Source organism: Poecilia formosa, unplaced genomic scaffold (assembly GCF_000485575.1).
Source record: "Poecilia formosa unplaced genomic scaffold, Poecilia_formosa-5.1.2 Scaffold159, whole genome shotgun sequence".
Lineage (NCBI taxonomy): Eukaryota > Metazoa > Chordata > Actinopteri > Cyprinodontiformes > Poeciliidae > Poecilia > Poecilia formosa.
In genome coordinates, this window is record NW_006800098.1 from 1163096 (window position 1) to 1191039 (window position 27944).

General features: G+C 39.1%; 1 protein-coding gene across 5 annotated transcripts; it reads left to right on the forward strand.

Annotated features, from left to right (window-relative positions):
• LOC103146507 (ninjurin-2) lies at positions 1 to 27447 on the forward strand. 5 transcript variants are annotated; one of them, XM_016677672.1, is made up of 5 exons: positions 5 to 2631; positions 23389 to 23525; positions 23618 to 23697; positions 24303 to 24493; positions 26470 to 26554. In XM_016677672.1, exons 1-4 carry the CDS (start codon positions 2533 to 2535, stop codon positions 24470 to 24472), a joined length of 486 nt encoding a protein of 161 aa, XP_016533158.1. In that variant the 5' UTR covers positions 5 to 2532; the 3' UTR covers positions 24473 to 24493; positions 26470 to 26554. The 5 variants fall into 5 exon arrangements, with proteins under 5 accessions (XP_016533159.1, XP_016533158.1, XP_007564529.1 ...); XM_007564467.2 differs by lacking the exon at positions 26470 to 26554 and adding an exon at positions 25716 to 25804 and having other exon boundaries at positions 7 to 2631; XM_016677673.1 differs by lacking the exons at positions 24303 to 24493; positions 26470 to 26554 and adding an exon at positions 23900 to 24200 and having other exon boundaries at positions 1 to 2631.
• Positions 27448 to 27944: the final 497 nt, after the last annotated feature.

The following is a 27944-nucleotide window of genomic DNA, read 5'->3' on the forward strand; positions in this document are numbered from 1 at the left end:
TAAGACTGACGATGGCGATGCAGAAAACCTTCCACACGTTTAGGAAACTTATGCGGATTTTGAATTTTAAATTTGCGTGGTGGTGTTATCAGGTGGCATGACCAAGAATGGAGAACAGAAAAGGCTAAGATACTGAGTGGGCAGTAAAGTCAGTCACCGCTTCACATTCTAACGAAGCCCATCAAATCCAGTGGTACTCGAATGGCCTTAGAAAACTGAACCTGTGAAGGAGTCCATAGTGATGAAAACACCAATCAAACCCCCAGGAGAGTATAGTTGCAATAAGATGCACTCCTCCTATGATGACATGATGAGTTTCGTCTCAGGAGAAACTTCATACCAGGAAACAGAAACCTAGGAAGACGGATGGGAGAACAACAACAAAAAATAAATAAAACAGAAACCAGGATTTCCCAAAAACATGGTGAAATATGAAGGTGTTGGTAAATAGACGTTCCTTTTGATCAGATGCCAAACTAATCAAAATGTCAGCATGACAGTGTGCAGTATCATTATTACATCAGTTATTAGCTGGCAGCCAACAACGGGGAGTGAAGTGCTGCCATAAACCGTGGTATAGACTCTACCGTGCCTTCTGAACGGCTGTAAATATTAACAGCCGCAGTTCGTTCCAGAGAGGTGCGACTCTGCGAGACTCGTTGCCAGTTCCTCTGTAATTTGACACACCTCCACCATTTCTCTCGGTTGCCGTTTCTTAAGAATAACTACTTGGAAAATTAAATTTTCCTTAAATACTTTTTGTTTAACACTTTGGCAAAACACATTTGCGCATGAGTCAATTTACAGGTTAGGATCTAACTTGTGTTTTCTAATTGTTTACACAGTTATAACCTGAAATTCATTTTATAGGCTTGAAGCGTTTTTAAATGAACAGTTCCTGATATTTCTGGACATAGCGTATTTTTGATTATACTGCAATGGGTGTCATTTTTATTGTGCTACAATACTATTTCTGAGACATGCTGCTAGTATTCATTTCCCTTAGAACATTTTACATCTTGCGCTTTATGCATTTTCAGATTTTATTTTCAGAATTTGTTTACACGTCAACATAACGGGGTACCAGATTTGTGCTTAGGTCATAAATATGTGAGGTTCAAATGGTTTAAGCAAAGATTACCGTGATCCTTCTGAAAATGGTCATGAAAAAACTGAAGTTTGAAAGCCGGAAGCTTGCAGGGCAATTGCTTCACACCACACCAAAAGATTCGAAGCAAAACATACGGAAATATTGAGACGTATAAGCAATCTAGAATCTGTGAATGCATTCCCTCTCAAACCTCAGTCTTTCATCTTAGGTAAACCAAAACCTTTCCAAAGTAGTATTTATCCACCTGGTACAAACCTAACACTGGGAGAGATAAGCAAATATGTTTACCAAATAACTTAAGCTGTTCTGTCGACATCAGGATTTATCGTTTGGAGGAGGATCTGTAAATGTCATCCTCCAAATAATCTCGTTTTTTTTTTCTTCTTCTTCTTGGAACCAGAAAATAAAAAGGTTTTGGCTAAATGAGCTGTCTTGTGCAAGCTTCTTCTGGGAACAGAAATTAAATGCCTGTGGGTTTGTGTTTAATCTCCAATTTAGGGATTAATTTAGTCACTTTCAGACCAATAAAGTACACATAAGTATAAAAAAAAAATCTATCACATCCTTTTGAACAGCCTCAAAATCCTCAAAAGACAGCAGGGAGAAGGAAAATGAAGCCACAAAAACAAAACCCGTTGCTCAGGCAGCATCAGCTCATATTCCGGGGACTTTCTGGAAGTTTAATCAGCTCAAGAGAAATGAAATTACACGATGAGCCGGGTCTCATTATTAGAGAGAAACCTACAGGAGAATGACTATAACAAGCAGGTGAAAATCTTTACCTTTACTTGATAAAGACCTAATCTAGAATATATAGTTGTAACCAGATATTTACTGACACTTTTTGAAAACTGCCTGACATTAAATGAGGCCAAACATTACGCTTTTAAGTGGGAATAATTAACATTTGCCATATTTCAATTGCCGACAGCCAGCGTTCTGTTCTCAAGGAGACAAAGTGGCGAGTCTCCTGAAAGTCTATTGTTGTGTTCCAGTGAATTTCTTGAAGAAAACCCAAAGTAGGAATGGTAGTGTGGCAATAGTACTGATAATTTTCAAATATTGGAGAATATTTTTCCACTGTGAATTATGATTGTTTTCCAGGTTTTAACAAACTACAATAGATTAAGTGTCTAAAAAGACAAAAAAAAAAGAAAAAAAAAAAGAAGAAGAGAGCATCAGACAGACAGATTGCAAAGTGTGAATCGGTGAGAGGAGGAGACCAGGATGGACTGAATAAGCCGTTTGTTTGTCCCTCTGTTGTCCTGCCTGGCCTTACTTGGTGCTCGGCGCCTGGCTTCCAGGGCATCTTCCTTTCACAACCACCTCTGCCATCGTCGCATTGGCATTTTTTCGCTGCTGTGGGAGCGACTCTAAAGCGTGTGTTTATCTTGACTTCTGGAGCGCTCGCTGCAGGCCTGATGATGCAGGGACTGGGGAAGACGGAGAGAGGAGAGCAGGGACGCGACATCGACCTGGCGTCGATGAGATCCACCATGCCAGCCGGCGGCCCACTGCAGGTTAGTGCGTCCCAAACAGATGGAGCAAGTCGGATGAATAAGAGAAGTTTTCCTGCTTTGCTCTGGTTCTTCTTCACTGCATTCCCTCCGTTTACGTTTACGTCTCCCTTTTCTCTTTCATCTTTGTTGCGTCCCTCCTGGCATATCTGTCCCTCTGAATCACTGCTCCTGTCTTGGCTGCGCCACGCAGCTGTGGTATGTCCTGCGCAAGTGAGAGCTGAGGATCAGAGGGTTGCCGCTTGCCTCTTTAAGGTTTAGGTTCAGAGTCTGGACACTGTTCCGAGACAGAGACGTGATCGCAACATCAATCAAATATCAATTAGGACCAAGGTGTGAAGGTTAATAATGGATTCTAATGGAGCCATTGTAGGTTTTAGGAGCAGGCGAAGAAGAGAAGGTCACCGACAGGATAAAAATCTGACACAAAAGGATGGAGAGTTTACTTTGTCACAATGACAACAGCATCATATTTAATCTGTATATTTATGACACTTCTATCTCCAACACAGTTATTTGTTTCTGATGATTCGTGATACACTGACAACCTGTCCTACCTGCCTAATGACTGCTGGAGACAGACACCAGCTCCCCAGGAACCTGCAAAGACACAAATAAAGACAACAGATGGCTGGATGGATAATGAACAGAGTTATATACAAGCTAAACATACAGCAGTCTGATTTGTTTACATCTAAAACAATGGCGTGCACACTTTCTAGATCCACTCAAACCTGCCAGCCATCAATTAATGAAATTACACAACCAGTCCAACTCTAAACACGTATCCTGTAAGAATGAACCTTATTTGTGCCGACAGCCTCAGTAAGAAAGGAAAACATTGTCCTTTGTGGTGTTGGTACGCAGCTACAGAGAAAGCAGAAGCTCAACACCTCACAGAGGAGCTTCTAGCCACAATCTGCCGTCGCTTATGTCTGTTGCGACATATGGCTTTGCACAAAGATGTGTGGCCAAGTCCTCACCGCAACTATTCACCGCTGGTGGCTTTAATATCTGTCGACAGATGAAATGAGAAGCATATCATCAACACTGAAATGAGTTCGTGTTGTAGTGAGCCTCTAGGGCATAGCAAAGTGTACATCCTGTTGGATAACTAAGACTGTTTGATGCCTCAGCCATGCCACTCGCGTGTTGTTTGAGCGAACAGATGGTAGCTACTGCAACTTTAAAGACATTGTGATCATAATGTATGTGTGACTATAAATGCCAGCGACAATGCGCAAGAGAAATATCTTAGTCCCAGCTGTGTACTGAGATTAGATGTGGTTTGACCTACAAATTCAAACCTCTGCTGATGTTGCACAATAACCGAAGGGTCTGAAATTAATAGCACGTTGACCCAGATCTGGGGATCCCCTAACAGATCCCCAGATCTGTTAGGGGATCTGTTAGTATCCCCTAACAGATACTAACAAATAGTATCTGTTAGGGGATACTATTTGAGATCTTTTTTCTTCATTTCACATCGCCGCAGTGCCATGACGCAATTCCTAAGAATTAACGCGTAACCTTAAATCCCGTCTAGCTGTGATCCAGGATGATAACATTGACTGAACCTGGGATATTTCATTTGGACTCCTGAGTTTTTCATCCGTCTGTGTGTGTGTAGCCATCATGATGAATCTATTTCCATGGTGTGAAGGCTTTGCACCTCCAAGTCACTCTCTATGTATAGCGCACGGCAGCAGTGTGTGGAGTGCTGATAAAGACTTAGAAATAATCACATGGCCTCTCAAAGCACGAGAGTCAAGTTTCGATGTTAGTAAAAGAGAGAGAACACTCCGAACGCATGTTCTATGTTTAGAAGCAATACTGCTCTTTTTGCGATACCATCTCCTATCCGATTCTGTCAACAGTCTTTTTTTTTTTTTTAAACGACTTTTGACGCAATGTGTGTGAAGATGTGTGGCTTTTGAAGGAAATGGCTTCTTTTACACTGATGAAGCCATAATCTGGAAAGAAAATTTAGATTTAGATTACCACTTATACTCAAATAATTGATTGTTGCCTTTCTATTCATATCCTATGGAGAAACTAAGAAAAACAAAAAAAATATATGAATTGGTCAATAATAGATATTGTTTACCTCTACAACCTTTTGAATCCTGTTGTCATAAGTCAGCACTAGAAATACTGAAAGCGACCCAAAATAGAACTAGTAAATTCACCAAATTCCTTAGTTAATCCTTCAGGTTTTCTCTGTTTATTTTCCCCATAGGCACATGTATTCAGGTCTGTGTATTCATTAGTCATTCCCCCCCCCCAGCTCCTCAGTTCAGGCCTTAAGTCAGCTACAGGTCACTCTGATTTCCAAGAACCAGAACAAAGTTCTTGTTGGCCAAGGCATTTGGAAAAACTCAGGCGCAAAACTCCTGGGAAGTCCTCACGTTGCCTGTCTTCTCCAGCATTTGATTATAAAAGTTGTCAGACATTGCACAGAAACAAAATCTGCAAGTTATTCAAGTATAATAGATTATCAACATAGCATCACATCAAAGATGACTCTCTTAATCTGATGTAGAAACTAAACAACCCCATAATATATATATTTGTTTGTTTTTCCCCCAGTGAGAAAAAAACCAATATGTTTAAAGTAATGGGAAGTTGCAAATCTCGAGTTGCTGAAAGGCATGGAATGTCTTTCAGCTTGAAAGCAACTTGTCTGTCCGATATAGGCAGTTTAGTCACACAGACAACAGGACTTTATTCCAACAGCTCCTAAGGTAGTTCCCAGAACTTTTTGTTCACCCTAAAACCTCTGAGGTCCCTCATAAATCAGTGTGGATGTATATCCCCTGTCCTAATGTCAAGGTGTAAACAGAACTTTGACAACTTGAATCCCAGCAGCCTTTCCTGTATGGCAGTCAGAGTCGGTTCTTCAAGGTAAACAAGTCTGAACTGGTTAGTCAGTGACTTTGTCAGACAATGGAAGAAGAGGGGCCACTGTTGGGCAAGTCTGCACAATTTAATATTTATACGTGTTATTACATTCATTTTCCATCCCTACATCATATTGCAGAACTTAATGTGTGTGTGTGTAACTGTTACATTCAGGCAGGGGGTGTGAAGTACAAGAAGCTGTGCGATTGTCTTTGCGATTCTGGAAACTTTTGAGTGTAATCTTCAAATGAGACGAGACTTTAAACTGTTGTAATGACTGACGTTCTGACAACCCATTCAGAACATTACCTTTAATTTGTAAAAAAAAAAAAAAAAACTAAATATGAAAGGATTATTTCCCTTCTTTCTAATAAAATATCTCCTACTTTGTTAGCCGATCACAAATAATCTCAATAAAACGCGCTGATGTTTGTTAAATACGAAAACATTCAAGTGGCATAAATCCTGTTGCAAGGCACTCCAAGTGAATATATATTTGATCAGTTTATATTTTAACAAACTGATCAGAAACGGGTTCAGAACATGGCTGGGTGAAATTCCTTGCCCCCATCTGGGGAGAGTAAACACACACCCTATGACACATTTTCATTTTTGACCCGTTGTTTCACTTGTTTTCCATGCAGTCATTTGAAAACTGAACTTAAAAATGATAGTACTGTCAACTCCGATTAGCTGCATTTATGGTGATCAGTTAAGCTTAATCAAAAAATGGTTCAACTTTGAACAGCTGGAAAGCAAAAGAGATGTTAATGATTACCGGGTGATGTGCATCTGATTTCAAAATTTTACTTTCATTTCAATATGACTCATCATTCTGGCAGCATGTGGATTTTCTTTCATCTTCTTTTTATATATAGTGTGTAAAAAATTGCACTCACGAGTATTCATATTTGCATACAGTCTGACAACATATCGAATTAAAAGCCTCTTACGACTTCTGGTGTGTGTTTGGGATTATTGTCCATTTGAACCACCCAATTATGTTCATAATCTGAGACAAAATTGACGATTTTTTAGGTAATTCCTGTATCCTACTCTTGCATTTTTCTCCAGTAAAACAGCCCATAGCATGACGCTTCCACCACTATATTCAACTGCTGGTGTATGATTCTTAAGTTTGAAAGGCTCGTCTTCAATTGTCACAGATACCAAAGTATTTTTCTTGTTTGATTGTAAAACTTTCATTCAAGGAGAATTTAGCTTTTCAATGTGGGCACTGCCAATTTAGGCCAAGTTGCAGCTTTAAAAAGGCAGTTCACAAACAATTTCCCCCTTTTTCTCAGAGTTTGCATGAGCCCAATAAAGCCTAGATTGACTGATACTACAGAGTGTCAGATATAAACAATTAAATCATGACCCCCGTCTCCCCGTCTCTTGCTCTCCTCCTTTCTCGTAAACTCATAATTACATTGTCAGGGTGAAAAAGAGCAGTTATCTGGCACCGTTATTGTCACCACAAACTCTACTTCCCCTTGGGCTGGAATCTTGTTTTCAGCTAGTGACAGACTCATTCTGCTCTCTGCATGATACGGTTTATGATGACAGTAATGTCAAATTAAGTTAAGTGGCTCCTCAGAGCATAGGAATAAATCACAACAAGCGGAGTTTGGGCTGAGAGTTTTGTGCCACGCTTTTTCGTCTTTGTCCACTTCGTCCTAGTCGCGCTTGCCAAGAAGCAGCAGGAAGCCCCTCTCTCTAACGCCTGGGCTGGCTCGCTGGGACTCTACAACACTACAACTCAAGTATGCATGCACACACCCCAGCAGATGCACATAAATCACAAACGCACACTAGGCCTGTAAAGCTAGCTTCTCTCATTCACTCTCAATCTTGTCTGAGGCACTTTTATGACTCCTTATGTACTATTCTCTTCAACAACAAAAAAAAAACATTACTGGATATACGTTTTTCTTTCAGGTAAATATCTCACCACTAAACAAAGAGTCCATGCATGTAGTTCGGATACGAATACAGAACTTCTTGGCATTTTCTTTCTGAACTTGTTGTTTCATAAGAAATGGTGCTAAAACGAGAAGTGACATTTATTGTAACTGTCCTCGACTTTCTCTATGAAATGTGTTGCTATTAGCTAGGTTGTTGGGCTTATGCGTTTGTGTTAAGACTGAGGTCACTCGGAGGTAAATACAGACCTCTTTCTATCTGTGTTTCCCTGCCCTTCGGCAAAGCGGTTAGGTCACTGGATAAGACAAAGTGAGTGTCTGTGGGAACAAACCCAGACCTGAATTTTTCTGCTTGGTGTTGCATGCATGCCTGGCAGCTTCTATGTGCATGTATACAAATGCAGACGTATACATAAGTGTATTTTTAAAAAAAAGGAACGCAGATTTAAATTACAAGCTTTGGAGGTGGGTGTCGTGTCTAATCAGAGGTACAAAGGGCATAATGCAAGTTTACAGAACAAATTTGTGAAAAAATGACAAGAACTTGTGTCCAAAATTGGATCGTTGCCAATCCAGAGGCGTAATGTAAGATTTTCCAGAGGTATAAAGATCTAAAGTTGAGGCAAAGCATTAAGGAATTGTTTTTATTGCTTGCAGCAGTGGTTCAGGCTTACATCATCTAGCCATTGTCAATGAAGCGCCTCACTGCGTCTGTGGTGCTGATGGAGCTAGCGTTAGCTTCGTCACAGTGAGATCAGGCCTACTGGGACACAAAGCCACTGTTATTTATACTTATTAATTCTTCTCTGCGTGACTCCATAACAGAATTGGAAGTCATAAATTCTTGTTTTAATAGACAACCATTTTCTATTAATGCAATCATGACTTTAGAAAAGTCATGAATGTAAAGTCCGAGCTTTAAAATGATTTGGATTATATTTATTGATCACTGATGACCATAAAGTACAGGAAACTATTTCTGTTGCGTGCCATAGAAAGATCATATAGACACACTTGTGTTGCACTTTCAACATTTCCCATGACCAAAACTATGCTTCACATATTTTTTTTTTTTTTCCAGCATCACATCTCCCTGTGCAAACATCTAAACATTTTATTTATGGGCTTCTGTGGAGTTGAATAAATAGCCATACTGATGTTTAGTTACCTCTACTGTTCTCAGCAGTGTGAGTGTATTGGTGCATGACTTTCACAGTGAAAAACAAACATCCTCGGCGTCTGTCGGGCAAACCACTTACATTTTTTTCCACAAGCAAAGCAGTAACACAAAAGTGTTGATCAGGCATATTAAGCAACTGGAGCCACTAAACAGTAGGCCTCCATAAGATATGTTATTGCTGTAGCTGGACCCCAGTCTGCTACAATGCTGGAATGCCGGGACCAAGTTAATGAACTGGTATTAATAATTCAGTGCTGAAGGGCTTTCTCAAGAGTAAATTAGAGCGGTGGTTTCAAGATCTTTAGTGTTTGAGATAATTATGTAGCTCTGTGATTGACATGGGTGCTAATCATGTAATTTCCTAATATTAGATTCATTGTTGGAGTTTATTTGCACGCAGGTCTTTTTCAAGTTCCAGTTTGGAAAAATAAGGAACAGGAGGAATGTGGACAGCTATTTTAGGGTAATCTAGACTGATAAGTTGATTGTATTGTTTTGGGGGTTTTTAGCTTCAGTGGTTTTGACCAAGAAACGGAACAAGCAGGATCATAAATAAGCAAAGAAGTTATCATGATGGCAATAAAATACCAGAAAAACAAAATAAAATCTGAGATTTCAAATGATCTAGATCACCGTCCAGTGATAACCATAAAATACAATAAACAATTTCTGTTTTAAGCTACAGAATAACATACAGGCTTTGATCCAGAAAATTGTTTTGCTTAATGTGTGCAAAGTGGATCTTTACAGGTGGGAATTATAGGAATCATCTTGACTGGGTGCATGTGTGCTTTCCAATATGTATAAAAGGTATGCTTTAAAGTGAAGCAGCATGTGCCCACATGTATAGATGAGCACCACACTGGAAGAGTTGCATCTGTGTGCATGCAGAAGACACTTCTTTACCTGAAGGAATGTTCACAGTAGACATTTATATAGTTAGTTGTGTAGTTAGTTGTGTATGCATATTTATGTCCTATAGGTCCAATATATGCGTTTTCCCCCTGCAACATATGTCCGCAAGGCAAACACAGTCTGAAGTATATATACACATAATAAAAGGAAAATCATAAACCTGGATCGATGGTTGATCATGTCTGACTGGTTGAACCAGCACAGGCTACTCTTGTAAAACCTCTCTTCTCTTTGTCTCCAACTGTCACATTTCAAGTACAGGAAAATAAAGTCGGCAGTCATTGAAACCAAACTACAGTACAGTACACATCAAAAGTCTACACACCCTAGTTAAACTGTCAGGCTTTTGTGATGTAAACAAATGAGACCAAGATAAGCTCATTTGAGTAGGAATGTCACCTTTAATGTGCGCATCGAACGGCTGCGTTCAAGTTCACGTTAAGCAAGAGCTAAAACGCACCTAGTCAGTTAAAGTTCCACTCATTAATAGCAGATACATTTAATTTGGTTTGGAAGGTTTTTTCTTGACATTTACAGGAGAATCTGAATGTTCCACAACGCATTTTAAAACTCAAGTAAAGGTACTTGTTTACTTGCGTTGCATATTGTCCTGCAGCCACTGGTGCAGAATTCTTGGAACTCGGGAAACGGGATAACTCTCACTCACGGGAAGCGAATGCTGCAGACGGTGATGAAGGCCGGGGCCACGAAAGCCAGGAAGTCGCTGGGAAGAATGTCCTGTGACGTCACTCGAGTTCGACGGCCCGGGGGGAGGTTCAAACTCCCAACATCTGTGGGAAAGAACATCTCTGTGGAAAGAGAAAATTAAAAGAAAACCACTCTGAAATACCACTTTCTCGTTTCAGGAGTTCTCCGTTCTCATAGCACCTGCTCGCACAATTGCACATCTCCTGTTCTACCCAAAACATATCCACTCAGTGTTGCTGTTTATACTAAATCACACACACACACACACAAGCCTTCAATTAGTGTGCCCATCCTAAAATCCACTTGTCTTGTTTGCTTTGGATACAGCCAACTGTAAATTGAGATTAAAGCGCGGCAGTTTGTCTTTTTTAGGTCATTGGATTTTAAATCAGTCAAAACCTCAAACGCTGTTGGGACTTGTTTTCTAACCGCAGTGTTTGCCACGGCACTCAAAAGCTCACATGACTCGGGTCCTTTGATCCTTTAATGATTTTTAAAGGCTCAGCACCTACAGTGTGCCACGCAGAGACAAAGAGCAAAGAGGAAACATGCACGTACTTTGGAAAAAAAATATGTACTTTGAATGGCTATAACATTTGTTGACTGTGCAGAAACGGCACTTTGCAAAAGTATTCATACCCCCTTAACCTTTTTCCTCATGTAACGCTTTCTTCTTGCCACTTTTTCACAAAAGCCTGATTTGTACAATAGTTATTTCAGCATTCTTCCCCCCCACTTGAGCTGTGGATCTCTGAAGCGCCTTTAGAGTTACCATAGGCCCATTGTCTGCTTCTCTGATACTCTCCTTGCTTGACCTGTTTAAGTAAATAGCCACATCTTGTCCAATCTGCTGTAGCGCCATACTCTTTCCATTTTCAGATGATTGAATAACCAGTGCTCTGGGATGTTGAAAAGCTTTTAAAGCTCCTTTTACAGCTTTAAACGTTTCTACATCTTTGGTGTGTTTCTTGGTTTTCTTGATACCATTTAATAACTTATGTTCTCCAAATAAATAAATAAATAAATAAATAAATAAAACACCTGAGCCATTCACAGAACAGCTGGATTTATGCTGAGATTATGTCACACAAATGTGGAGTCTATTTATTAATAAAGGGAATTTTGCAGGTATTTGGAGCACTTGATTTACATATCCTTTCCCTTTCTTCAAAATCATGCACCATTTGTTTGTACTGATTGACGTTTGCAAAGTATTGTTTTATAAACCTCTTTTACCATGTTCACCAATGTGCCAGTCATGTGCAGTCACATGAAAAAGAATCTAAAAAAAAAGTCCCGCTATTCGTATTTTTATCAGTCTGCTGCTTCACTTACTGAAACTGTATCTGACGCCAAAAGATTTCCCTGATGCCCGATGTAGACCACAGTTGTTTCAGCTTTGTGTTAGTTCTGTATAAAAACCAAACTTGGAAAAAGTTCGTTTAACAACCAGAGTGCAATTACAAAGCCATAAAGTCCTTCTAAACATCCTCCACTACGTGTCTGAACCGCTCTCTGGTGGACTTTGTTTATCCACACCGTTCACTCTGTGCAGACTGACATGTCTGTATCAACAGTTAAGTTTTGCAAAGAATTGATTTTATTTTTTTTAAACAGTCGGCGGTTTCAAATCCTGCTGTGTATGATGCTACAAACACACACCGTTTTGAGCCAGATCTGCAAAACACCAGCTGGAGATATTAAATCACCTAACAATGTTTAGAAATGTGGGCCCAAAGACTGTTTATAAATTCAGTTGAAAAATCCGGATTACAAATGTTTCTCTGTGTGATGCGCCGGGAAGCATCTGTTTTGTTTTGTTTTTTTAAACCTTAAAACAGAGTGAAAATTAATGGCAAAAACGGTTTCCCCTGCTGTTTTAAGTTTCCACAGTGAAGTTCACTTTTTCTCATGCAGTTTTACACAAAGAAGCTGCAAGATATCAAGGTTAAATCTGATCCTTCTTGTTGGGAAAACACTCCTGATCTAGAGGCCCTCTGTATCTGCCCTGATGGGTCAGAACTGTTGGGGCACAAAGAAGTGGATTATCAAGATTTTAAGTCTTAAAAATAAACTACTGTATTTCCCGGACTACAGAGCGCACCATACTATAAGCCGCTCCTACAATTTAAAAACAACAACAACAACAACAACAACAAAAAAAACCTGGAAACGTACATGTATAAGCCGCACCTGTCTAAGCCGCTGGTATCTCCATCGTTCACCAAAGCCGAACCCTGGTTTTATTCACACCAAGCTTACATGCAGCAGCTCTATTTCCCTCCTGTACTGCCAGATCGATGGCCCTCAACTTAAAAGCTGCATCATACGAGTTTGAAGAAATTTCTCCATCGTGCCTGCTGCTAGCATGTGCTTGTTCTAAATGAAAATTAGCACTTTCTTCTTTGATTTTCAATTTTGACTTCCAATGATTCACTTCCTGCTAAAGCGCCCCCTGGCGGTTGAAGAAAAATCCACAGAAAAGCCGCACCGGGCTACAATCCGCATGGTTCAAAACTTAGGATGAAATGTAGCGGCTTATAGTCCGAAAAAAAAGGTAGGTTGTATTAAAGTTTGTAATCTTTTAGTCCATCAAACATTTTCTTGTTTTAAAAATAATGTCAACATTAACTGAAATGAATCACATGTAGTCTGGAGGTTCAAAAAGCATGAAATATTGTCTGCCTATTTTACATTAAAAAAAAAAACTAATAAAGGAAACCAATACCAAAAAAACAAAGCAAAGATTCAGATTGTCTGTGTTCTTCGTAAACTCACATAAGTTAATAAAGTTAAACATGATAATATTTTTTATAAAATCACATAGAGACTGAAATGCACAAAGTTGAGCAGTACTATCCAAAGTTTTTGCTTAAATTCCAAACTTACAATTTGGGGTATTTTGTTTTTGTTGTCATTTTTTCCTCTGCTTAACAAATACACACCAGACATTTTAACGGAACAAACAAAGCAACTTGATTTGTGTAGAAAAGATCTAAGTAAAATCACTGTTATGGTAACCGAGACGTTTTCAAGTAAAAACTCCTTTTTTGAGTCCTGAATACTTCAGGTCATTTTAAAATTTAAAAATCAAGAGTTCACCATTTGGCACATCGGAGCGGCGGTTCAATGGACGGATGGACAGATAAAACAAAGGCCACACTGAGTTTGACGCAGGGAAATGTTCCTGCTTTTGAACACAAAACCTCACACACAAAAAATCATCACGGCGACACTGAAAACACTTGTGTTTATGATCATGTTTGTAAAGTTACCATGACAGTGAGCTGTGGGACTGAGAACATTGCAAGTGCACACACTGCTGGCATATGATAGAAATCAAGATCCACCTGGCACAAACCCACAAGAAGTGTCACACAGTTAAATGCACGCACACACACACACACAAACACACAAGCATGTCCGCCAAGGGGTATTATGAGCGTATTACAGTATTTAAAATACGTCAGGCTCTTTCATAACATGCTCCTGCAGGATGACTGACGGAGAATAACCAGGTGTTTATGGACTCTTTTTCCACACACACACACACACACACAAACACACACGATTAAAACATCAAAAGTTGATAATTGCAGTAAAATTACAAAACATACTATCAACTTTTACTCCAAGAAAAGAGAACGTAAAACACGAATAAGGTGCTTTAAAGTTTAAAAGGCAAGAAAACAGAATTCCACATAAGGCACCAGTTTAAAGCGTGTGCAGTCAAAAGTAGTTCCAAAAATGGGCCAAAAACGTTTTTAAAAGATCATCAGATTAAATTCCTCTTTCTTTATAGACATATGCACAGACTGGGCTAAGTTAATCACTACCCAATGTTCTAAATAACATGAACCCACTCTAGGAGCAAATTACATTATCATTGTTTCTTCAACTTATGCAATATCGTAGTCGTAGTGTTGGATGGAAATGTAGTGACGACAAGGCGTGGCTGCGTCACGCTTGGAGAGCGAAGACTTGTGGGACTGAGTCAGTCTATGACTCTGTTATAATTGTTTATGCTCTTATGCTTTGGCTGGACCACAAATGTTTGTTGATCTTTGATGAGGCTTCCTCTTCTTGCATGTCCAAGAGTTATTTAAGCAGGACTATTCACTGCTTACTTGTGTGTCGCGATTAAAATTTGGATAAAGTAGATATTAACATTTTATGCACTTAACACAACAAAGTTACACAAATTAAGTACAATTGTTATTAGAAGTTATATATCATACATACAAATTGATCTTACTGCAGTTAATATTTAATCCTGATTCCTACTCAGATTTGGTTGTTTTTTTTAAATGTCTGTTTTTATGTCCAGATTTTTTCTTGCTCATTATTTTTAAGGTTCACCTTTATGTAAGCAAGACTGAGCTAAGTAGTAAGCATCTCACTGTATCACAGCATACATCTTGATAAACAGATAATATTCTGAGACTGATCAAATTAAAGTAAAGCAGCATTAAACGGCGCGGCTGTTATGTAATCTGTAAACGACAGGGCTGCCCAAGGAAGTCATGCAGAGCAGAAAGCAGCCAGGTCCAGAGTGAGGAACTGAAATAGGAAACTCAGTCATATCATGTGGCCCAAGTTGGAAAAGGGCATCAGCTGATAACAGATCAGAGCCAAGCTTCCTCTGCTCCTCTCAGATGGCAGATGGAGGCCCGGGTGGGAAAGAGAACACGCTCCAGAAGTCCAAGTTAGAAACCGATGCGCGGGTTAGCAGAAGGTTCCTTGTGTTCTTTCCCCGAGTCCGGTCGGCGTAAAAATCGGACTGCGTTTTCTCTCTGTGTGGGGGGGGGTCAGTGTTTCTTTAAGTGAGACCGCTTCACAGCTGGGGGTCTGACACAAAAGGTCACTGAAGGTTGGCAAGTTCACGATTTATTTGTTGTTTTTATTTCTCACACATACCCAAAAGTAAAATGGAAATAAAAAGTTTTGCAAATTTAAAGCTGCCTTTTAAAGAATCTGTAATTGTTGTAGAAGATTTAACTCCAGATTTGTTGAGTTTATAAACCTTTATGGTTTTGTCATTTAAAAAGTTAATGTTAATCTATGATTTTGTTTTGTGAACAATTTGGAGTTGTATTCCACAGAAAAATCTGAGGAATCGCTGTATTCTCTAAGTGCTCACAAATACTTGATTATATGTTAGTGTTTAATTTTTCAATGCTGGCAAAAAGCAATTTAAAGGTTATGGAGGTTTTTCAGTGTTACTGGCTTATGTTGGAAACACAAGCAGATAACCAATCTGTTACTTCCTGTCTTACTACAAAATAAAAGTCTCAATCATAGATTTAACATATCTGCCTTTATGTTTTGGGTCGATTATAATAGCCTAAGCTAACATCACCCGACAATGTAGCATTTTGACAGCAACTAAACAGAACTTCACAAGACAGACTTCACTTTGTCAACAAACTTTCAGAGTGTTTTTTTTTTTATAAATCATGAAAAAAGTCACAAGATCTCATTCCATGAGTTGTGGTTACACACCTAATATTTAAGTTTATGATTCTCTACATCTGTCTTTCAAAAAAGACCAGACCAATGGTATGAAAAAATAGTTTAATCCTTAGAGATTTCTTCTGTTTTTGCCTTTCAGTTACACTGACATTACATTTTTTTTTATGTCAGGTGAAACCAACCCGAGTAAACACAAAATGTAGTTTATTTTAATTTTTTTAAAAGGAGAAAAAAAGCTATCCAAACCAACTTCTTAAGGACAGTGAAATTAAGGGCCCAAATGTAGAAACCTGGCAATGTTGAAAAGAAACCAAGGTTTTGAACTGACCAAACAAAGTCCGGACTAATCTAGTTCAGATTCTGTGGCATGATCATAGAAAGATTTTAAATGCTCAAAAGCCCTACAACAGGGTTGAGTTGCAATAATTCTTCAAAAAAAAAGTGTGGGGCAAAATTTCTCCATGGAAATGCAGGACTGGCTTGTTGCTATTTAGTACAACTGATGACAATTGTTACAACCAAGGGTTGCACAACCGGTCATTGGGTTTAGGGATAATAAATGATTTCACATTGGGCTAGATTGATTTGGATTGTTTTTGTTTTCTTAATAATAATAATAATAATAATTATTATTATTATTATAATCGCAACAATAATTTAAAAACCACATCTTTTATTTACCAACATTTGTTTTCATATCACTCTAGTTTAACTTGTTTTAAAGCATAAAAAGGTAACTGGACGTTCTGTCAGGCTGTTATAGTTTCACAAAAAAACAAACTTCTTTGAGGTGAATAAAAAAGGACTGAGGGGTGGGGGGGTCGTTTCCTCAAATGCATGCGCCATTTTAACACTGCTAGCAGTTTTGCTAATTATAAGGCAGCGAGCAGAGAGATACTTTAGCTACGGACCAAAGGTCAGGGGTGAATAGCTCTTAGCCTGCTGCATGTTTGTAAAGTGGCCTTAAATCATGTGTACATGCTTGCATGTGTGTGGTGAAATGAATGTGGCCCCTTCCTTGCCTTTTTCAACGTCAAAGTGAGGGCTAGAGGTTATCTCAACAATCCCCAAATTACGCAAAACGACAGACACAAAAACACATGGCCACTCGTAAGCTTTTGTTGAATTATATGCGGTAGCAATCACGTTTTCTAATTCTTTTTTATTAAAAGCAAATGTTGGAATTTACTGGGAGATCAGTGTCAAGTGTTGAATCTTTCCGACACTTTTTTCCAGGAGCCCCACTCGTGTCTCTGACTCTGTATCTATCTGCTTCCCTTCAAACCGTCTCTTCCTTTTTCTGTCGTCTGTTTCTTGTCATCCGCTTTTTTTTTTTGTTTTCCTCCCACTCCCTTAACCAAAAGGGCCGTTACGTAAAAACCAAAGAGAAAGACGAAGCCTTCAGGCAAAAAGAGCACATGGGAAAAAAATTAAATATAGTCAAATATACTGGCACGGAGACAAAGAGACAGTGAAAATAAGATACAGTACATGAAGAGCAACAGAGAACCAGAGATCCACTCCTAGTCGAGCTTCTCTTCCCATTGGCTGTTAAGCTGTCCAACTAGAGTCCAGGGGAGGAACACTTCCTGTCTAAGCATGCAGAGAGCAGGAGGTGCTCCCATGTGGATCTGTGTGTATTTGCACCACAGAATATTTTTATATACTCCTCATTCAGGTACACATTATCAGTATGCGTAATGTTGACGTGTGCGTATAGGGGAGCTTCAGGTACAGGTCGTGTACATTTTGTGATACGGCCCTGAGTCCAGGTATGAGAGTTTTACGAGGACTTTTTGGATGAGTGAGAAAGCAAGTTTTTATATAAATAGCAACCTCAGAAACTAAACAGGGAAAGAGCAGCTCTCTGTGTCAAAGTGCAGTTTACTTTCAGCTCTCAGTTACACACACAAACATGTACATATTTATATAACTCCACACGCTCCTCGGTGTCTGTGGTTGCCTTTTCAAACTTTGGTTCTCTACCAGAGACCTGTTACTTGGAGTATTCCTATCTGGAAAGAGATCTCCAACATTGTTCCTGGAATCCACTGGAGCTTCTCCCTCTCCCAGTCTGTGGGTCATAACCCGATGACAGCGTGATCACTGTGACCTTGGCTTTCTGAAACCTCTCCATTTCCTCTTTGAGCCTCTGGTATTTCTCAAGTTTCCCATGTTCCTTCTTCTTGATTTGCTGTCTGTCACTTAGGACCTCTACATCAAACATCACCACAATCTCCAGTTCGTTAGTTGTGTTACCACACTGTATGCACTGCGCCTTGTTAGTAAATGCCAACAGCAATTTTTCAATTCAAAAGCAAGATTTGTGTGATTGATCTCAGCCAATGCCCAGTCAACATTTACACGTGGAACCAATAGAATAGGAGCTGAAAAATGGCCACCAGATGCGACTGGAATTATGTTACAATATTCCATCATGTTAATTCTGTGTACATTTTAAAAGGCAAAGCAATTCTAGTAAACGTGGGACCAATTAGCTGAATTGGGATTTCTAGGATGCCTGTGACGTAGTCCTACAGTAAAGTCCGTGCCAAAGTCCAAGCACACAACACGCACACAAACATACGCACATTCGACATAACTTACTTTTTGGTTTCAGCACAAACTGCCGCAGCTCGACGTGGGTGCTTAGGCATCATATCCATCCTAGCTTGTAATTTTCAGTGTCAAACATTTTTAGATATTGAACCAAAGCTATTTCCGGATTAAAGCGCGCCGGGAGGGAATCACGTGACGGCGTAATGACATAATCAAGAAGACGTTGTGCAAATTCTTTTTTTCCGTTTTTATGGCGGTTGGCAACGGTGTCCAAATTGAGTGTTTTCTATGAAATTAAATATTGTATTTTTGGTCACAGGTTTCTTTTTTCAGTGTTATAATTATTTTATTAATTTTGTATACTTTGACATAGGTTTACTTTAGCTAAAAGTAACTGTCTAGCTTTATTTTGATGTTGTTTTGGTTGGTTGGGGTTTTTTTTTGTTTCGTCTACTTGTGGGCGGAGCCTGTGACTATAGAACAGGGCTCTGGAGCGCATGGAGTTTAGATTTCCAACACGTCGAACGGAAGGTGATGGACTTGAGCTGCAATGAAGGTTTTGCTGTTTTGTTTTGTTTTATAGATTGCAAAATCTATATGGTGCCCACCTGATTGACCAATCATGAACAAAGGTGGAGTTTGAACTGGATACTTCCAAACCCAAGAAGCCCCAAACTCGTGGTTTGCAAACTTTATGTCAAGTGTTGATACCAAGATTTCCAAATATCATCATCATGGCAGACATTCTGGAACAATATCACCCCAGAACTTTGACCCATTCAATTTGTTATGCTACAAATAAACATCCCCCAAAATTGTAACTCATTATTGGCTACCTTGCATATAAAACTAAAATGTTCATGTTTAAATTCAGTATTATAAACTATCATGAGGTTGTGACATTTAGAAAGTATTAATGCGGATCTGTACTTTTGCTTTCATTTTATTATTCACATGGTATTAAATATGGAATAGTCATATTATAAGTGCAAATTATTTTTGTTTACCTTAACCCCACTATACAGAACTTTTTGTTTGTTTGTTTTATACTTCTTCTTTTTATTTATTACTTTGATTGCCCGTCAACTTTGCTGCTGTTGTACAGAAATGTCTCCATTGTGGGACAATAAAAACTGCATTTCTTCTTCTTCTCCCTCTTGGTTAGCACTGCAGCCTCACAGCAGGAAGGTCCTAAATCTTTCCGTGTGGCCTCCGCTTGTTTTTTTTTTTCTATAAATGTGTTGTCTTTCTAATAGTAGTCCACTTTAAAGTTTATCTTCTGTAAGAATCAGCATGTTCTACGGCATGACCATAGGGCAGTCTTTTTTGTGTGTTTTTTTTTAGATTAACACAGGCTGAAACAATGCTTGTTTTGATTCTCCATATGCATTCCTACATCATATGGTTTTCAGCAGGGAGATCGACATGATAAATGCTCCTTTAAGAAGCTTGCATGATAGAAATCCTCCCTCAAAGCCAGGTCACATTCCATTCGAGAAGCTGAAGTAAATGTGAGAGAGCTCGACGGTCAGTAATGACGCATGTGCTGATCCATAAAGGCTTTGCGAGTCCTGAGTAGCTTTTATTCTGTGCGGACATGATCCGCCGAGTATTTTTCCATCTCTCGTGGCGTCTGATGAGTGAGAAGAAATAATAATAGCTCAAGTGCCTCAAGCGATGTACAAAAAAACCCAAAAAAACAAAGGGAACAGAATCACATTTAGATCATTTTGAGATGCAGAGAAGCAGCCAGAGCAAGTATTCAGTATTCACACTCGTACTTTTCGGATGAAGCCTTTGCCAACCTCCTGCAGCAACATCCTTACTGCTGTAAATATTGACCTATTTCCCTCCATCCTGTCGAGAGAAACAAAGGCTGAACTACCAATTTATGAGCACATTTTTCTAGATGAAGATAAGTGCAGATTAAGCATGATGAATGCATGCTTGCAAGTCTTACACTAAGTGAACGCACATGGCTTGTAAAAGTGCAGTGTTTTGGTTGTGATGTGTGTGTGTATCTTGGCAGCATGCCCAAGGCTGATGTTGATAAAGTGTGACCACGCGTCCCCAGACGAGGAAAAGATGGACGCATGCCAGTGTACATAAATGCCATTTTCTGAAAAATAGCTATTTCGAACCCTGGCTTTTTGAATCCCTTCCTCACTTCTTTGCTCCAAACCCAGTTGTTTCTCTCATACTTTTAAAAAAGAAAAAAACTAAAAACCACGGTACTCATATGGCTTTGACAGAGCTGATTCTAGGAACTGCTGAACAGTTTCTTGGAGATTTACCCAGGCTGGACCAAACCTGTTCTGTAGCACAGGCTGTGTGGGGAGTCAGATTAAAAACCTTTAGCGTAAAACAAATCTGAAACCATAAACAAGTTGATATGTTTTAGATTCCCCACTGCGAACACTTTAAACACGCGCAAACTTTTATGTTTTTCGGTTTTGGCATCAGACAGTTTTTGTTTTGATCGGTCACAGAGCTCCAAAATATTCATATCAGTGAATTATTTGATGTCAAAGTTCACGTGGAAAATCACAGCTTTAATGCAGCAGGAAGTGTGCCAAGAGTGAAAGTAGTGTAGCTGCGATGTTGCAACACTGCGAGGAAGAGACCGCATCACATGATCTCTGCTGGCAGAAGCCATGTGTTTACATCCTGCGTACTGCCCGTGTCCCTTTTTGTTTGCCGGTACCGGAAGGCTGCCCTGCGAATATTTCAGAAAGGAGTGTAAAAGGAATGTCTTTTCAGTAAAAAAAAAAAAAAAAAAAGATTGTGCCTTCAAAGTGGCCAAAGATATTAAAAATAATAAAGCTTTTAGGACTGAGTGAGTTCTGGTTTGTTTGCTGTCATGTTGAAAGAGATTTTTAGCGCCATTCTATACTCCGTTCTTTGTTGTGGTGGGTGGTCATTCTGCATTTGAAAATGGTGCAAACTAATACTTAGAATAGTGGGGACCGATCAGATCCCACTGTCATTTTGAGTTAAGTGGTTGTTGGATGTTATCTCGCAAGCTAATGATAAAATAAAACTAATGATCAGGGCCAACTGAGCATGATCTCCTTCTGCGCAATCACACAACCTTCAGATGAAGTCAGGAATCTTCTCAGCATACCGCTGCCTCCCTTCTACCTTTTGCACAACAAAGGGAAACATGTTGACATATTTCTGGCTGAGCAGCTGCAACAAAGTATGCCCCATAAGCTGGAATATGGCAGCCCCAAAATTCAATTTCAATGCCATCCAATACCACCACAACGAAAACGGAGAGATTTCTACGTTGTGTTGCCCCGACACAAAGCTATGAAGCTTTGATGACGTACACATATACATTTGAGGTTTGTTTCCTCAAGAGCGCCAGGTTACGGGTTCCTTTTAAAAATTCATGTTGGTTTGTGGTAGCAGGAATGAAAACAAAAAGGGAAAGACAACAGTAGATGCTGCTTGTTTGATTTAAAGTTTGGTTATTTTGTCCTTATTTAACAGAGAAAAGGCAAGAGATTACAGTTTCCTGCAGAGCACACAAGACAGAAGTACAAGGAGGTTTAACTGTGTTAAACAGCTACAGTACATCCAGAATGTCAGCCCCGCAGTTTATTTTGGCACAGAGACATACATTACAGCACAATGAGGTCATAAAGTACAGTGTGTCCTGAGTCTGTATATGATAATCTTTATGTATGTCATCCGTGCCTTCCTCTAGCTGTCTAAACGGCCCGAAGAAAGACACACTTAGGATTTACGCTGCACTGACTCTACTTTAGGTACAAATAATCCTGTCATGGTCTAAGATCTACTGCTCGGTCTTTACTACCTATCATATGAACCTCCAGTTCAGTCTCAGAGGAAACAGGGGACAGCACATCCGCAGGGTTCCTGCCCCCAAGATGTGCTGCTTGTAAATACTCAAGCAGATATCTTTTCGCACTGTCTGTTTATAAAACTTTCCAGCTTCCCCATCAAATGATTCTCCCAGGGAGGTAGGGATATTTGCATTACCGCACTACAGCTTGACTGAAGTGCAGAAAGTCACTCGTTTTGTTTTGCCCCCCAGCCTGCATTTCAACAATGGCAGTTGATGGAGATGGAAACTTTTGTTGTTTTTTTTATCTACGGGAAACCGTTTCAGACATAATGAAGTGCCCTTAGAATAGAAAATATTACGTACAACACAAAGTATTCAGCTTTTAAACTCCACACTTTCTGCATCCTCAGAACAGATCTATCCTGTCACTTTTACTCAAAAGCAGATTTTGTGCAGCTATATCTGCTTTTAGTAAGCATATTAAACTTAGCTAAATACGGCAAGTGCTTTAGAATAAACAGCGACCCAATTCTTATTTTATTGCTGATGATAGACTCAATAATTTCATACAGCCTTAAATAACTTGCAAACTGGATGCTTTTCTTTTAAGAAGGGAAATAGCAAATATCTTTTTAAGCTCTGGATCAACTTTGTTTAAATGAAAAAAAATACATAAACAAAAGTGTTGTAGGCTTTATTATTGCCCAGGTCAAAAATATTTCTTTTACTTCTTTGTAATTTTAGTTTGAAATTAAATTATATATTTTTATCTGGCCAATCAGTAGTTTTGACTGAATGATTTTGAATCATTTGAACGTTTGGACACCACTGACCTAAACCAAAGGATTCATCTGTAATCTGTAAGCGTTAAAAAAAAAAAAAAAACAGCAAGACAGCAGCTTTTAAGATATTTAGAATATTGTTGTTTATAGTTGCTGGACTTGGAAAGTTATGAAAACTGCCAACTGCACTTTTTCTATTTTGGCATATTATCTTCGGAAGGAAACGTAAACAAGGGCATACACGTTATTTTCGCTCTTTGTGCTCTGCTGCCCTCTAGCGGTTGTATTGAATTGTTCATGAAGTTGGAAAAGTTAAAATTGGATTACGTTGGACTTTTGCCACTGGTCTGCATCTTTTATTTGTTCCATTCATATTTTATGACGTATTCTAAAATTTTATTGCTGCACCCTCTCTGTTTTTCTGCCTCATTTATAGGACTCCGACCAAAGACATTATAAGTATTACTTCAGTAATAAATGACTCATCTTCCCTTGTTTGTGTTTCAGGGAGTTTCCACACCGAACTTGAACATGAACCTGTATGCTACCAAGAAGACAGTAGCCGAAGGCATGCTGGACATCGCTCTGTTCCTGGCTAACATCACGCACATGAAGACCGTCATTGAACAAGGAGCAGGATACAGGTATGCCGCTGCGGGTGTTTCTTAGGACACTGCACTCGTTGTTGCATCAGTAGTGCATTTGGCAAACACTTTTGTCACGTTTTGATTCTCAGGTACTATGCTGCTGTCCTGACGCTCATATCCTTCTCCCTGGCTCTCCAGATAGTTGCCGGCGTTTTGATTATCATAATAGGTGAGCATTAGGAAAATAAGTCACCCTGACTTCAATTTCAGATCTTTTTTTTAATTGTTTCCCTAACCCTATTAACACATTAATTCATTTACACGCTATCTTTTTTTTTTTTTAGCAAATTTTGGTACAACGCGTCTGTTCCAAGTGTTTTCCTGCATTTTGTCGTTTAGTTTTTGCATGCGTTGATCAATGTGTGTTGCAGCCCGACGGGACTTAAATGAAGAGGCCAACCAGAAACGCCTGGACAGCTTGAACAACAAAGCAACCCTCGCTATCTTCCTCATCTTCATCACCAACATCTTTATTTCTGTGCTTGGGATGGAGCGCACCGGCCTATTTGCCAGGATGCACTTCTGACTCTCTGTTTTAGCCGAAATGATTTTTATTTCTAACACATCTGATCGGACCGATGGACACACGAGTTGGTGTAACTTACTGTCCTACTCACCGAATAACACGCTTTTTATGTCATCAAGTGTGAATGGACTCGGCCAAAGGACCAACTAGTTGTGTGACTGTCTCCATTTTGTTGTCTGTCTGTGCATGTGCGTCTGTCGCGTGTGTGTGTGCGCTGCTGACGTGTGTGAACGTGTGTGTCTGCACAGCTCGTTTTGAGCTGACACTCCTCCCCTCGTACCGACGATGTTTGAACTTCCTGAACAATCTGGTCACTGGCATCATCTTCCTCACCCTCCTTGTAAACGTCATCAAAGCCGCATTTGGCACACAGCGCAGCTGCCTTCTCCGGTGGCTATTTCATCGCTTTATCTTATAAGTCACACTTAGCTAATGTACAGTAAGTACATTGATTCATAGACATAACATTACATTTAAATTTCCAATGAAATTTTTAATAAAAACCCCTATTGTTCGTGTATTTACTCAGATTAGCAACATGTGGGATGTTCAGGGTGCTTTTTCCTATTTCTTGCCAAAGTACTGGAAGTGATTGATTGTCAGCGGCAACTGACTCTGATTGGTTGTTTCAGACCAGGAGAAGTGCATTTCTGCAGATGGCAGTAGAACCACATGGAGGAGGCAGAGAAGATTGATGGGGGGTTTTTTCACAAATTATCTGTCTCATGTAATATTGTCACAACATAGTGAGTACAGTAGTTTTACTAAATGAGTAAAACAAACTTTTTTTTTTACAAAAGTTACATGCAGCAGCTTTAACCCTCATCTTACAAAATAGCTTTAGCTACATACCTAAAAAAATCTAAATAAAAAGACATTTAAAAAAAATGTTTTGCTGAAATAAAACTCATGGTTTATAATGTGTTGCTACAACCAATAGGTGATTAACTTAGCATAGAGCAAAACTAGTTTTTAAGCTATGCTAACATGCTACAAGCTTTTGAAAGGTATTGAACATATATAGTAAAGTTATTATTAATAATAGCAGCATTATCCATGTATTATGAATAGATGGATGGTAGCAGTAGCTGGTTAGCTAGCTTAGCACAGAGGAAACCTTGAATTTTAAAACAATGCACTTTAGCAAGATAGTAGTGGGGCTCACTTTTTACTTATTTTAATTAAAGTACCATCCTAATAAACCAGTACATAAGAATCAAAGTAAAGTGACCAAACATCAAACTCATCAAAGCTGCTCTCATAAATCTGAGATTTTAAACAGATAATGGTGAACAAAATGCTGTATAAAACGCTGTTCTATTCTTAGAAGTTAAAGGTAACAGATATAAGCCAGAAAAATGGCATAGGCCTATAATGAAATATGATTAATTCAATTTTTCCAGTTGAAGACAAGTTTGAGCTTATTTACGCCAAGGTTTTGCTGGGGGTGTGGGTTTCCAGTTAAAATATAAATTAGACAACACGGAGGCTGGAGGGGTGTGTGACTGAATAGTGTGAATGTGTGGAAAGGATAATAGTGAGATTGTAAGCAACAACCGCATGCGTGCGTGTGTGTTTGATGGTAATGTGGGAAATTGTTTGTTGTGTCTGCGTGCGCACGTGTGTGTGTGTGTGTGTGTGTGTGTGTTTGTATGTTGTAGCCCGCAGGGACCTGAATGTGGTGTCCAATCAGAAGCGACTCGACTACCTGAACAACGTCACCACGGGCGTCATCTTTGCCACCACGGTGACCAACTTCTTCGTTAGTTTCTTCGGCTCCAAGAGGACGGGCTTCTTCCGCTGGCTCCTGGCCAGACTCCACTACTGACACAGACAAGGCCGCAGACCCCGTCTGATGTACACTGACACAGCTCAACGATGAGGACGAATTCAATTCAAATACAATTAACACCTTGATCTGAGACAAAATTAAGGCAAATAAATGGACTCTTTGTAAAGAGACTCAAACTGTAATCTAACTAAGCTTTTCCCTGTCTCACCGTTTCTTTTGTGGGGCTGCGATCTTCAGACTTTTATACAACTTTTCTGTCTTGTCTGTTGTTTAATGAGTTTCAGTAAACATTTTTACTCCATATTTGTACTTAACCTAAAAAACTGCTTATAAAAATGCTTTTGAGGTTCAGTTTCAGTGAGGAATAAGGGTCGACGACTGTAAGCTTTCACCTTCAGGAACTTGAATAAATCCAGTGATTTGAAGAAAACTTGGGCTGAGCCTGTTTAGTTTTTACAAAGAAGTAAAACATAAATGGACGTCCAGAAGTATTAAAGCAGGCATGATGAAATAAAGTTGCTTTTTTTTCTCTGTATTTTCTTTATTGTTATTGATTTAAGAGGGACAGTATGATGCAGACTTTCTTTTTGTTTGTTGTGCACTTGTGCCTTTGTGTGACACAGGCCGTCGGGATCTGAACAACTCTACTCTGCAAAGGCGTCTGGACTACTTGAACAACGTAACAACCATCATAGTCTTCGTCACAACAGTCCTCAACTGCTTCGTCAGCACGTTTGGCATGCAGCGGACTGGATACTTTCCATGGCTAATGATGCGCATTCATTAATACGCACATCAGCTCTACAGCAGCTCATGACGCATTTTTTTGGCAAATTGGTAGCTTTACTGTGTAACTTTGCAATAACAAACTTCTAGGGGAGGTGGTTTGCGAGGGAGAGGCGCTATGCAGCAGTGTTTATTTATCAATTAGCCTGATTATTAATTATAGGCGTTTGTTCTCGTGTTGAGAGTGAATATTAGAGAAATCCAGACAGGACAGCTCCAAACCTCTTCTCTACAGATGACTGTACCAAAAAAGAAAAGGGAAAAAAAATGCACATATACTAATTCTGTTGCTGATTATTTCTTTCATCCTCCTCTCTTCATGCAGGTAAAGTTCAATGAAGTAATATAGCTGATCTCTTAATTTCAGTTGCATCAACAACTCCTTTTCTACAGCCTACGTTTTTGTTGTTGTATTCTTGGTAAATCCCAGCCAATTTCATTAGCCGAGTCTCTGACTGTAGCCACTCTGCAATCACTAAGCATTTTCTCTTTTCTTGCAGCTAAATACTTGTAGAAACTCTACCCAATAAATATATATCCATCTGTATCTATATAAATTGTATATATCTATAAACATTTTTATAAGTATGACAGTATAAATTGATAATAAAGAGAAAATTATTAGTTACAGGGCTGTCATTTGAAGACTATGTAAATAAAGCTACAATAAATTGCAGGTATTGGCTCATCAGGTTATTGCTTTCACTGACGTTATTCTGTGTCATGTGACTGAGCTTTATTGTACATTTCAATAGTTTTATACTAGAATGCAAATGAATAAATTCCTGTTTATGCCAAATAAAGCTTCATTTCAGAAATTGGAGAAGTGCAGTGAAATGTACAGATTTATATCCACAAATATTTCTCCAAAATGATGCTGCGTTGCAGGTATGTAGAAATGGATATCTATATTTTCTGTAGTGTTTTTCAAAAACAAAATCCTTTGAATGTAATTCACTTTCTCTTCTTTTTAGTGTGAACATTTGTAAAGAGTAAAACCCATCAGATATAAATGTTAGGTGCCCGGGTCTTTATTTAAAGGCCCGTTTGTTATATGATAATACGGGGTCTGTGTCATGACACGTGGTGGGAAAATGCACAAGAAGATGCGTTTGACAACAGGACAAAGATTTGAAATTAAACTGATGGCTGAATCGGGAAGCAGTCTCATGGTTGCAAGAAACTTTAACAGAAAACATGGAAAGAACAAAACTTATCTGCAAGTTTCAGAAAACTAGAAATGTTCACGTATTAATCTGCGTATTCAAACAATGGCGTCATACAGAGCACATTATTAAACACGGTCGACCAA

Coding starts and splice junctions, on each gene's coding strand:
- LOC103146507 (XM_016677672.1), top strand. CDS start 2,533: ATGATGCAGGGACTGGGGAAGACGGAGAGAGGAGAGCAGGGACGCGAC. Junction 23,526..23,617: donor GAACAAGGAGCAGGATACAG/GTATGCCGCTGC, acceptor TTTGATTCTCAG/GTACTATGCTGCTGTCCTGA. Junction 23,698..24,302: donor CGTTTTGATTATCATAATAG/GTGAGCATTAGG, acceptor GTGTCTGCACAG/CTCGTTTTGAGCTGACACTC.